This window comes from Humulus lupulus, chromosome 6, assembly GCF_963169125.1.
Source record: "Humulus lupulus chromosome 6, drHumLupu1.1, whole genome shotgun sequence".
In the NCBI taxonomy this organism is placed as follows: domain Eukaryota; kingdom Viridiplantae; phylum Streptophyta; class Magnoliopsida; order Rosales; family Cannabaceae; genus Humulus; species Humulus lupulus.
Window position 1 is genome coordinate 7,915,944 of NC_084798.1, and position 13,965 is coordinate 7,929,908.

The 13,965-nt window shown below is 37.9% G+C and overlaps 2 protein-coding genes across 2 annotated transcripts in view; one reads left to right on the top strand and one right to left on the bottom strand.

Annotated features, from left to right (window-relative positions):
• Window positions 1–13,965, bottom strand: part of LOC133781573 (receptor-like protein EIX2) — a 56,093-nt gene that overhangs the window by 24,703 nt on the left and 17,425 nt on the right. The gene's annotated exons all lie outside the window — the stretch shown is intronic.
• On the top strand, window positions 9,764–13,951 carry LOC133784622 (receptor-like protein EIX1). Its single transcript, XM_062223914.1, has 4 exons — window positions 9,764–10,598; window positions 12,210–12,756; window positions 12,861–13,581; window positions 13,898–13,951. Exons 1-4 carry the CDS (start codon window positions 9,764–9,766, stop codon window positions 13,949–13,951), a joined length of 2,157 nt encoding a protein of 718 aa, XP_062079898.1.

The following is a 13,965-nucleotide window of genomic DNA, read 5'->3' on the forward strand; positions in this document are numbered from 1 at the left end:
CGGCGACGGCGACTCTATGGCTGAGTTTTGCTGCTTTCCAACCCTTATCTTGCTTGTAAAATGATCCCCTTATGTCCAGAACTTCAAAACAATAGACTCCAGCCCAAAAAGATGTCTGTAACCCCTTGTTCCGAAGTCTTCTTCTCCAAGTCCGGTGTACCGCCAAAAATGGAGCTCAAAATTAGTTTTTCTTGCTCTAGACCATTTCAGCCCGTTTCTTCACATCAAAACCAATTATTGGAGTCCCCTAAGCTTGTTTATCACCAACTACGCACACCATACACTCTTGAACACACTTAAATCCAAAATTATCCAAGAATATGCATTCTCTGGGATAAAAATGGTGAATCACAATCCGAGGCTCTATAAATGTATTTCTCACACTCAGAATGTTTATTTCCTCCCCTAGAATGATTCTACAATGTTCATTACTGCCCAGATTTTTCCCAAGTGCAAGAACTCAAAAATTTCTTCTCTTTAAAAAAAAAAACGATAAAACACTCTCTCTCTTCAATCCTTTGATTCCCTCAATATTCCCACGATTTCTCTATCAGATTATCATGGTAACACGTTTTAGAATAAGTTTAAAAAAATAAGTTAGCGTTTAAAGTGGTAAAATCCTCTTTTCAAGGAATTTTATTATTATTTTTTCTTTAAAAAAATAAAATAAATTGACTAAGTTCCACAACTGATATTATCAGTTAAATTTCGAAAATTTAACCAATTTTATGAATATTTATTCATGTTAAAACAGAAAAATAAAGTCTCTAAAATGCCCCTTGAACCAAACCCAAACTTGAGGGTATTATGGTCTTTTCGCAAATTCAAATATTTAATATTATGGCAAACCAAAAATTACACATAATAAGATAAAATAATTTCAAGCATATTATTATTACTATTATGCTCATAATAATAATAATAATAATTACTATTATAATTTTTAAATAAATAAATAACTTAACCCGAGCCATTATTTATTCACTTGACATTATTCTCATGTTGTAATTCCACAAAAACTCAAACATGAGAAACCATGAATTTTATTTTCATTGGAAGTCATACATATCCAATAATCCATCAAAGGAAAAGAAAAAAAAAAGACAAGGATGCACACAATGGGAAAATTACGAAATTGCCCTTCCGGAAAAACGGATATTACATAGACATTTCCAATAATGAAATTTATGGTGATCTTCCCAGCTGTGTACTTTAAATATCTCTTACAATCTTCTTAGTGGCACCGTGCTAAAATTGTCACTACGATCTCTCTCTACAGTTGACTTGAGTTTCAACCAATTCCAAGGCTCTGTTCCACCTTCTCTGTCCAATGCAACTTATTTGTATCTGTCCAATAATAACTTCAATGATTGTGTGTTTTTTCTGTGTGAAGTGAGAGAGGTTTCGACAGGTTTTCTTGACCTTTCTAATAATCAGTTAATCGGAAGGCTGCCTGATTGTTGGGAGAATTTCAACACTCTTTGTGTTTTAAAGTTGAGCAACAATAACTTTTTTGGAGAGATCCCAAACTCAATTTGTTCTAGTTCAACTAGATTTCAGACTCTACAATTGAGGCATAATAACTTCTCAGGATCTTTGCCTTCTTCATTGAAAGACTGCAGTAAGCTTCTAGTTTTGGATTTGGGACATAATAATTTGGAACATATGGTACCATGGTGGATAGGTGAAAGATTAACAAAGTTGGTTTTTCTTAGTCTCAAATCAAATAAATTCTATGGATATGTACCATCAAATCTTTGTCATCTTACTAAGATTCAAATATTGGATCTCTCCCAAAATAATTTGTCTGGAGCCATCCCTTCATGCCTTGAGAATTTCACCTCAATGGTACTTGAACAAAAATTTGACGATCATATCACCAGCACAATAGTTTTCAAGACTAGTCCGCTTGAAAGTACCTTATTTGTGTAAAGAACAGAACAGAGAAGAAAGTAGGAGAGATATTTAAGATGAAAGCTCTCAGAAAATTGAATGAATTGACCTGAGAGAGAAACCTCTTATTTATAACCAAACAATTACAAGAAAGAGAGAAACAGAAAAGTAGTTAGCCAAGAGGCCTTAACAGAAAATATAACCGAAATATATCAAGGCCTAAACTAACTAAAGGACTATAAACAAAGGTTATTTAACAGCCCCCCTCAAACTGAGTGGCCTGGGAAGGACAGTCAATTTGGCACACAAGGTCGAGAACCGAGCCACTAGCAAATGTTTAGTAAGAATGTCTGCGACTTGGTGTTCCGAAGGAACATATTGCACACTGATTTCCTTGCGATTTACCATATCACGGATGAAGTGGAAATCGATTTCGATGTGTTTTGTGCGGGCATGGAAGATAGGATTTGAGGCCAAGTGAGCTGCAGACATATTATCACACCAAACCACTGGAGTAGAGGCTATACGCAGCTGCAAATCAGTGAACAAGTGTTTGTACCAGGTGAGTTCTGCAGCAACATTTGCAAGGGCACGATATTCAGACTCGGTGCTACTCCGAGAGATCACTTTCTGCTTGGCCGAGGACCATGAGACGATGCTATCGCCCAAGAAAACGCAGTAGCCACCAGTGCTACGTCTGTCATCGGGGTTGGACGCCCAGTCCGCATCCGTGAAGGCAGTGAGATGAAGCTTCGTAGTAGCGGTAAAGGTGATGCCGTGAGATTGAGTGCCTCGAAGATAACGTAAGATGCGTTTTACTGCTTGCCAGTGAGAAGTAGTGGGTGCGTGCATAAATTGGCAGGCACGATTAACAGCATAAGCGATGTCCGGGCGGGTCATAGTGACATACTGAAGAGAGCCAATGACACGCCTGTACTCGGAGGGGTCGTCGAGTAAAATTCCATCATTTTGAGAGAGAGGTTTCCCAACCATTCCAGGGGTAGGGGCTGGCTTAGTATCAAGCATGCCAGTCATGGATAATATGTCATGAACATATTTCTGTTGGCAAAGGTGTAACTGGTTGGATGCCCGAGTGACTTCTATTCCCAAAAAGTAGTGAAGCTGACCGAGATCACGAATAGCAAACTGATTGTGTAAAGCTTTCACAATGTTCTCAAGTTTAGTAGAATCACTGCCAGTGATGATCAAGTCATCCACATAAACAAGTATGAAGATGGCATAGGAAGGTCGATGCAAAATGAACAAGGAAGGGTCAGCTTTGGAGCAGGAAAAACCCCAGCTGGACAGAGCTTGACTGAGCTTAGCAAACCAGGCACGTGGCGCCTGCTTGAGACCATAAAGAGCCTTGGATAATTTGCAGACATAATGTGGCTGGGTAGAGCTGACAAATCCGGGTGGTTGAGACATATACACAGTTTCTGAAAGATCACCGTTGAGGAAAGCATTGTGAACATCGATTTGCCGAAGAGACCAGCCGTTGGAGAGAGCCAAAGTGAGCATAACACGCACTGTCCCTGGTTTGACAACCGGGGAAAACGTGTCGAAATAATCAACCCTTGCTGTTTGTGTAAAACCCCGAGCAACCAGCCGTGCTTTATAGCGGTCTATTGAACCATCCGGCTTGTATTTCAATTTGAAGAGCCATTTACAATCAATAATATTGGCGGTAGGAGGACTAGGAACAAGCTGCCAGGTGGAGTTATGATGAAGAGCATGAAGCTCAAGTTCCATGGCAGCTTTCCAATGAGGTATGCTCAAGGCTTGTGTGAAGGTGCGGGGGGGCTTGTGAAGATCAGGAGCCTTTTTGACCACAAGAGCACGAGGTTTGTGGATGCCACACTTCGCACGAGTCAACATTGGATGAGTGTTGGCTACGGATGGGACTTGAACAATATCAGTAAGAGAATGTGATGTTGGTGCAGCCATGGGAACCTGCAAAACATTATCAGTAGAGACCTGATCTGAAACAACAGCATTAGTATCAACAACATTAATATCAACAACATTCTGCACAGTAGTAGTAGTGGGAACTTGATCGGAAGCAAGAGGGAAAGAGGGGGGGTAAGGAAGAGGAGGAGAGGGAGAAGTGGAAGGGGTAGGATGAGAGATATGAAGAGAGTGAGGGGGAGAGAATTGTATAAGAGCTGGAGTAGGAACATAGACAGATTTGACAGCGGAAGGACATGGATTTGCAAATGAGGGAAAAGAGGCCTCATCAAAAACGACATGACGAGTGGTGTATATGCGGCGAGAGGAAGGATCTAGACAAAGATACCCTTTATGAGATGTACTATAACCCAGAAAAATACAAGGGGAAGACCGAAATTGGAGTTTGTGTTTGTTATATGGGCGAAGACACGGGAAACACAAGCAACCAAAAGTACGAAACAGAGAGTAGTCAGGAGATTTGGAGTATAGGACTTGAAATGGAGATTTAAAATGGAGGAGTTTGGTTGGTAGGCGATTAATGATATAGGTTGCTGCTCTAAAGGCATATAGCCAATAACGAAGAGGAAGGGATGCATGAGCTAGCATAGCAAGACCAGTCTCAACAACATGGCGATGCTTGCGTTCGACGCGACCATTTTGGGCGGAGGTATGGGGACAAGAGAAACGGTGACTAATGCCACAAGAGTGAAGAAAGGGAAGAAAGCTTTTAAACTCACCGCCATTATCGGATTGAAGTTCTTTTATGGTGGTATTAAACTGATTTTCTGCTAACAATTTGAATTGTTTAAATGCTGAGATTGTTTGATCTTTACTTGACAGTGGATAAATCCATGTGAAGCGAGAGAAATCATCAAGGAAAAGAACAAAGTATTTAGAGCCATCAATAGCAGTGATAGGGGAAGGTCCCCATAAATCGGTATGAACCAATTGTAATGGTTTTGTGGCATGAGAATTAGAGTTAGCAAAGGGAAGTCGATGGCTTTTGGCCAATTGACAAGATGTGCAAACATGATTTTTATTATATTGAAAGGGTTTATTACATTGATGTAGAACAATATTAACAATAGTAGAATTTACATGACCAAGCCTAGCATGCCAAATAGCAGCTGGAGTCTGAGTAACATTTGAAAAGGAAAGACTGGAAGGAACAGGAAAATCTGATGAAGGAATAGTAGAGTGATAGGCACGAACACTAGAAGAAGAACCAGAAGTGCGCAAGGCTGAAGCAGCTTGAAAAGTATAGAGACCGCGATCAAGGTAGCCTTGATGGAGCAATTTCTTCGAAGAGAGATCCTTGATGTTATAATGATTGGAATAAAATTCAATAAAGACATGGTTATCCAAGCAAAATTTAGACACAGAAAGAAGATTTGAAGTTAGTTTAGGAACAAGATAAACATTGTTCAATTGAAAAGATGAATGAGAGGAGTTTAGATGAGAATGACCAATTGAAGAAATTGAAAGGGAATTACCATTACCGACTGTCACAGAGTCGGTGCCAGAGTAAGTGGAAGATTGATCAAGAGCATTGGAAGAGGGTGTGAGATGGTGAGATGCTCCAGAATCAAGTAACCAAGTGTCGTCGGCAACTGTGTTGGAACTTGCGATCATTGCTGAGGCACCAGAAGAGGAAGCCGACGAGGGAACTGCGGAGGAAGGTGAAGGCAGATTTGGATCAAACCGCCTGTAGCAGCTGAAAGCACCATGGCCTGGGCGGAGACACAGTTGGCATATGATTCTTGGCCCGGAGTGATTCGATCGAGGGGGACCTCGAGAGCCAGAGTTAGGGGGAGGAGGATGGACAGAACCCCTGCCTTGAGAGTTGCGATACCATGGTTGAGACCGAATTTGAGAGTGCTTGTAAGCCACATTACCAGAAATAGAGGTAGATTCATCAACAGAATTCTGGTTCTCCAAGCGGGTTTCATGAGCAAGGAGAAGACTTGTAGCTTGCTCGAAAGTAATGCTCTTGGACTTAGAGGTAACAGACACCACAAAGGAGTTATAGTCAGCTCCAAGACCTGCAAGAAGATACAAGACTTGGTCTTTTTCCGAGACCTTTTCAGAGCAGGCAGCCAATTGATCAGCAAGATTCTTAATCTTGAGGATATATTCGAGCATGGGAGTGCCGCCTTTCTTGAGAGTTTGTAGCTGGAGACGTAATTGCAGGAGACGAGCATTAGAGGTGGAGGAATAGATCTGTTGAAGGGCAGTCCAGGCGGCTGCACTAGTAGAATGCCCAACAATTTGGGCCATAATTTCATGAGTGAGAGAAGAGAAGATCCAACTAAGAATCAGACGATCCTTCTTTCTCCAAGTGACAAATGCAGGATTGAGAGTGGTAGAGCCAACAAGAAACTTCTCAGGAGCAACATTAGAGCCATCCAGATAATCCTCGATGTCGTTAGCGTAAATAACGTTCTCCATTTGAGCATTCCAAAGGAGGAAATTGGTGCGGTCAAGCTTCACTGGGAGGGCGTGGTTTAGGGCTTGAGATAAGGCAATGAAATGTTGCTGCTGTGGAGTGAGGGCAGAAACAGAAGTGCCATCTTCGTGGACGGTAGAATCGGTAGTCGCCATTGGAGAGAATGAACACAAGGGTAGGACCGTGGAGGCCTGATACCATGTAAAGAACAGAACAGAGAAGAAAGTAGGAGAGATATTTAAGATGAAAGCTCTCAGAAAATTGAATGAATTGACCTGAGAGAGAAACCTCTTATTTATAACCAAACAATTACAAGAAAGAGAGAAACAGAAAAGTAGTTAGCCAAGAGGCCTTAACAGAAAATATAACCGAAATATATCAAGGCCTAAACTAACTAAAGGACTATAAACAAAGGTTATTTAACAATTTGGTAGTTTTCAAAACAATGCATGGATCATTTGGAAAGGAGTAGAGTATGAATACGGTAAGATTCTTGGATTGCTAAGAATTATTGATCTTTCAAGCAACAAATTGAATGGAAATATCCCATTTGAAGTAGCTAGTCTTGTACAATTGGTTCAGCTAAATCTATCAAGAAATGAATTGAGTGGAAGCATTCCAGAGAATATAGGGAACTTGACTAAGCTAGAATCATTGGATTTGTCTCACAATAAGCTTTCAGGGAAGATTCCCACAAGCTTGGCTGTAGTAACTTTGTTGAATTACTTGGATTTATCTAATAATAGATTATTAGGGAGAATCCCTGCAAGTACTCAATTACAGAGCTTTAACGCTTCTTCGTACCTTGATAATCTTGCACTGTGTGCACTTCCTCTAACAAGCTTTTGCCCCGGAGATGAGACACTATTGCCAAGTCCTGCTAGTTCAAATGGGGACGATGGGAAATGGTTTAACATGTCATCATTTTACATTGGAATTTGTGCGGGCTTCCTCATTGGATTTTGTGGGAATTTTCTGCTGGACTCTTCTTGGAGATATGCTTATTTTCAGTTCATGCGTATTTTTGGAGGCTGGCTTTACCAGATGATTATTACCCTCTTAAAAAGGGCTGGATTAAGAGGAAAGCAAGCTTGGCAATAACAAGTAAGTAATAAGTGTTTTTTGTCTTACTTTATTTTCACACTATTCTTTTGATCACCCTCGCATAGTTGCACATGGTACAATAATGTAATTTTTCTTTGTTTAGAACACTACTGCTGGTGAAGATGTGGACGTGGCGAGGAAGATGACAGAGCTATCGCATGAGTATTTGTGTATTATCTTTTGTAAGATGTAAAATTATATTTCAGACCAATATTTCAAGAACATGTCATGGTAATATATTCTGTGTTCGTTTGTAAGATCTAATATGCCACATTGAATTCATATATATATATATACTTCCATGTCACATCTATATTTGGTTCATACTACATTATTAAGTTTAGATATGTATGGATTCCAACGATAACAAAGATTCTCGATTTCTTATGTTTGAGAATCTGGAATGAGATTTAAATCTAGACATGTGCATAATGCCTAATAAATAATTAATTACGTAGATTAATTTAATTATTTATTTATGTTGTGAATGTTATTATTAATATGAGCATAATAATATTAATAACATGATATGAATTCATTTTATTTTATTATACACATTATTGCATTATTATTTAAATGGATTAAATAATGGTAATTGCATGTAATTATGAAATGACCATAATGTCTCTATGTTTGAATTTAGTTGAAGGGCATTTAAATGATATTAAAATATGATTTCAAATGCAATTAACTGATTAAATTCGAAATTCAAATCAGTTATAATAATATCACAATTTCTTTTATTTTATTTTAAAAGAAATACAAAAAATTCCTTAATTATAGGCTTAAAATCGGTCAATAATAACTAAGAGCTTAAGCATTCGTTTCTTTTTGTTTAAGCACGATTTATAGGGCCTCTCAACAGTTCAAAATCGTGGGAAGAGAGGAAGAGTTGCACCAGTGGAAGAAAATAAACGTTATTAAATTTTCTAGAGAGAGAATGGGAGATTTCTGGTTTGAGAGCTCTAGGAAATTTCTGGGTGGTTTTGAGTGTTTGAAATATATTTCCTATGATCTAAGGAACATTTTTGACATGACAAAAGGGGCTAGAAATGTCGTTTTCAAATATCACAAATTTTCACCATTAAAGTGGGTGTTCTTGAATAATTTTGGTTCTAAGAGAACATGAGAGGTTCTGGGTTCATTTGATGTGTTTAGAAAGCTTAGAGGGACCCTAAAAAGTGTTTTGGACGTGAAGAAACGGATCAAAAAGCTCTAAAACAAAATTTTGTATTTTGACCACCATTTTTGGCAGTACACTGGCGACGGAGAAGACAACTATGATCCGGCCATCACGGGTATTCTTAATGCATGCAATTAATATATGTTTCAAAAATTATAATTTGAAAAAAAAAAATATTAATGTATATTAAACTCTATATTAATGTGGTTTCTTAAAATAAAATTACTGAAATAAAAATATATTTAAAAATATCTAATAAACAGTATTCTACAAATATAAAAGATGTACAGCAGCAAAATGTAAAAAGTATTGTATTTTATAAAATCTATGGAGTTCCTTTTTCTTAATTATCTATTAAGTCTTTTTATTTTCAAGGAAAATATAATTTGGTACATCCACTTGGTGTTTGCTCATACTTTCGGCATTATTTGGGAAATATACATATCAGAATAAGATTTAATAATTTTCTATTAAAACAAAAGCTGAAGGATTGATTAATTCTATAATGGTTGTTTTAAACTTTTAAAGTACGTAGATGCTATATATGAGCTAGTAACTCTAAACAAATAAAAATATTACCATTATTATGCTTTAATCACTAAAAGATAAGTTATTAAAATCTACACGCTTTAATCAGTAGTTTTTAGCTTTAATCACTAAAAGATAAGTTATTAAAATAAAATTGTTAACTTTTGAAGAGGGCAAAATTAAAGAAAAGTGTAGGTCCTCTTACCGTGTATTATTGCGTTAATGACACCATAACCGTGTGGGTCCTCTTCTTTATTTTAAGTAATTTATATATACATATGGGATGTATTAGCTAGATAGAAAGGCAACCCTTAATTATCTCACTTTAAATTCTCAATATGATCAAAGTTGTAGTGCTTCTGCTGGTGCTAGCCACGTGTCATGTATGGAGTAAGAGCAGTACTAGTATGGATGGACCAAGCGGAGACTACTCTCAAGTTCATTGCATAGAGAAGGAAAAATAAGCTCTTCTCAGCTTGAAGCAAGGCTTTGTTGATCCACACAACTTTTTATCTTCATGGAGAAGCAGCCAAAAAGATTGTTGTACATGGAAAGGAATCAGGTGTGATAACTTAACTCATCATATTATTATGCTTAATCTTCGTCCAAACATAATATACGGAGAAGAGTACAATACTATTGCACCTGGGTTCCATCCAATGGGTGGTGAAATTGGTCCCTCCTTAGTTGATTTGCAACATTTGATGTACTTAGATCTTAGTTGCAATAACTTCAGTAAAATTCCCAAGTTTATTGGTTCTTTAACTAAACTCAAGTATCTCAACTTTGAACAAAATCCTATCGTCGATGCTTTTCCTTTCCAGCTTGGGAATCTCACTAAGTTACAAGTTCTCAATCTTGATATTGACAATTATGGTCTCATGATTGATAATAATCTTGAATGGCTTTCTCATCTCTCTTCCCTAAAAATCTTTAAACTGAGTAACACCAATTTCACCAAAGCCACAAATTGGTTTCAATCCATTAAAACTGCTCCCTCTTTGTCAAGTTTAAGATTATATAATTGTCTTTTTCCGACAATAGATGTCATCAACAAAAGCTCTTCAAATTCTCTCACAAAACTTGACATTGTATACAATACCATACATCCTAAGACAATTCCATGGTTGCTCAATATAAGTAGCAATCTCTTTAGTTTGACCTTTTTGGAAAATGAAGTAAGAGGTCCACTTCCAAATTGTTTTCAAAACATAAGAACTCTTGCACACATTGACCTGTCATACAATGAATTTGTTGGTGGAATACCAAAATCATTGGGAAGTCTTTGCAATCTTCAAGAGCTCTCTCTGTCAGAGAATAATTTCAATACAACACTTCCGGATGTTTTAGAAAGCCTTAGAGGTTGTGCTAAAGATTCTTTAGAAATATTGGATTTAAGATCAAACCAATTAAAAGGATCCTTTCCAATTTCGAAATTGTTATCCCAAAAATTTGAAAAGAATGATGTGGCAGTAGAATTGACACATGGCATGGGTTAGTGGGGTGATCTGGCTTAGTAATGGCCCTATACATCAGTTAAGGAATTGGACAGATAGTCAAGCCAAATACACCCGACCGAAGAGAATATTTGGACTGGGGGTTGCTTGGCTCAGACCTCAGTTTGAAGACCCTAATAATTGAATTGGAGCCAAGTCCAAGAAGTTGAAGGGGAGGTTTGGATTTTGGTTCAAAGGATAAAAGCAATAGGTCCGATCGGACCTAAGCTTAGGGGACCTCTTGTTAAGTTTGGCTCGAATGTGTTCAAAGAGAATGACCAAGGCTCAAGTTTTACTCAAGGGGAAAGCCACATAATGGCCGATCGGGTATGTTGAAGAAGAGGTATACTTGGGCTTGAACGAGGTGAGAAGGAGGAGGAAAGTATACCTCGGACCACCTTGGTCCGAGGAGAATATGTTGAAGTCCGATCGGGCTTTGGTTGAAAAGGAGAGGCTCGGACCATTTTGGTCCGAGGAGAAGGGGACTATGTCCAATCGGACATACTCATAGAAGAGGTACCTTGGACCATTTTGGTCCAAGGAGATGATATGTAAAAGGTGGCTCGGACCACCTTGGTCCGAGGAGAAAGGTCCAAGGTCCGATCGGACCTTGGTTGAACAAAGGAGGCTCGGACCATTTTGGTCCGAGGAGAGGAGCATTGTGTCCGATCGGACATGATGCCTATGGGGGGTGCCTTGGACCATCTTGGTTCGAGGAGGTGTCATGAAAAGATGGCTCGGACCACCTTGGTCAGAGGAGGAGAGTACAAGGTCCGATCGGACCTTGACTGAAGGAGCCAAAGAGGGTGGTTTGAACCACCTTAAGCCAAAGAAGACAACCATTGTGTCCGATCGGACACAATGAAGGGGTATACCTCGAATTTGCCCGAGGTAAGAAGCAAAGTAAGTATCCTCGGACCACCTTGGTCCGAGGAGAGCCAAATGTACATGACCTTTGGTTCGAGGAGAGCCATGCACATACCACCTTTGACCCGCGAAAAGCTTGAAGAGTAATCAACATGCATGAGAGACTACGTCAAACTGCCCGAAACAACTTCAGTGAGAATTGGTCTAAGCATCCGGGAATCTCTCACTCTTCACTTGAATGTAGGGATCAGTTGTATTTTAAACATTTATTTTGTAATATAAATATTAGGTAAATAATGAAATATCCCTATCTAAAGGGGATATCAGTTGGGAATCCCAGGTCTATAAATAGAGAGTTGGGAGGATCGTAAAAGGACTTTTGGAAAAATTAAGAGTGAACCTGTGTTCTAGAGAGAGAAAGTGTTTTTCCCTGAGAGAACCCTTTTTTGTATTCTGGAATATTTTGCACTGAAGAAACTCAGTTGACACGGTTCATCTGATCTTGAGTGTGAATACAGTAATAAAATCTCTAAGTGGATTAGGCTATTACCGATTATCGGGGCTGAACCACTATAAAATCTCGTGTTATTTACTTTCATTGATAAAAACTGTCTGTTGTCGTTTATTATTCTCTTGAAGGCTTGTCGTAGTTGACGTTCTTACGTCGTTGGCTAAATTCACAGTCAACAGAAATCATTTCCGGTCTTTCTAAAAGAATTAAGCCTTTATGATAACCAATTAGAAGGACCGTTGCTGCATCTTTCAAAATTTTCATCCCTAAGATTGTTGGATGTCTCTTACAATAAGCTTAATGGTACCTTACCGGAAGATATTGGCAAGCTTCATCATCTTAAGATTATGTTTCTCAATTGGACCTCTTTCACTGGTACTTTAACTGAAGCTATTGGTGAGCTCCAACATCTTGAGAATTTAGATGTCTCTTCAAACACTTTCACGGGACTTGTCACTGAAGTTCACTTTAAAAGACTTTCCAACTTGAAAAGGCTTTCTTTTTTGGATAACCCCTTAACATTGACCTTCAACTCTACTTGGGTTCCACCATTTCAACTAGTTGATGTACTATTGGGGTCATGCAAGTTAGGTCCACAATTTCCTACTTGGCTCAAAACCCAAAAAAAACTCTCCTATCTTGACATTTCTAACGCTCAAATTTATGATAAGATTCCAAATTGGTTTTCTAATCAAACTTTTGAGTTGAAGTTTCTAAATCCGTCTTCAAATGAATTATATGGTCCTATTCCAACTTATCTATCAAATGTGAAGACATTGTTTCTCTCTAATAATATGCTTCATAGTCTAAGGACTTTTCTTTGTGAACCAGTACATGGGTCAATAGAAATTCTTGACATTTCAATAACATGTTGAATGGAAGCCTTCTCGATTGTCATTTGAATTTAAAGAATTTGACTGTTCTGAAATTAGATAACAACAATTTCTTTGGAGAAATTCCAAGATCAATCAGTTTGTTATATGGAATTCAATATTTTCTTTTGGGGCACAATAATTTCTTTGGAAATCTTCCTTCATCCTTACAAAATTGTACGCAACTTAAGATTCTTGATGTCGAGGATAATAATCTTGAAGGAAATATACCAACTTGGATTGGGAAAAGACTAACAAATTTGATTTTCCTTCGACTAAAATCAAATAATCTTTTTGGAGCCATACCATCAAATCTATGTCATCTTCAATTTGTTCAAAAATTTGACATTTCCATGAATAATATAGGTGGACATATTCCTTCATCCATAAAAAATTTCTCCTCAACAACAGATAAACGAGACGATTTTCAAGTAAGTAACATGCAGATACATGTTAACTTAGATGAAAATACTGGTCTAAACTATGAAATGGATACATTTATTATCTGGAAAGGAGTCAACCGACGATACGGAGAGATTCTAGGATTAATAAAACTAGTTGATCTATCAAGTAATAAATTGAATGGAAAAATTCCCGAGGAGTTAACAAATCTTGTTGAATTGATTGAACTCAACATTTCGAAGAATAATTTGAGTGGAGCTATCCCAACGGATATTGGGAACTTGAAGAAGTTAGAGTCACTAGATTTATCACACAACAAATTTTCTAGTGTAATTCCAACGAGCCTGGCCAGTTTATCTTTTTTGTCTTAGATTTGTCAAGTAACAAATTATTAGGAAAAATTCCTATTGGCACTCAACTACAAAGTTTTGATGCTTTGATGTACATCGATAATGATGGATTGTGTGGACATCCACTGGCGAATTCATGTCTTGGAGATGAGTCACCAAATTATCATCAAGATCATTCAAGTTTTGTTGAAGATGTAGAATGGTTTGACATGTCCGGGCTTATATATGGGAATTGGAGTTGGATTTGTAGTTGGATTTGCTGGAGTTTGTGGTACTTTATTGCTTAATACTTCAGGGAGACTTACCTTCTTCAATATTGTTGATTCGTTTGGAGATTGTTTATATGTGATAATTTGTGTCAAA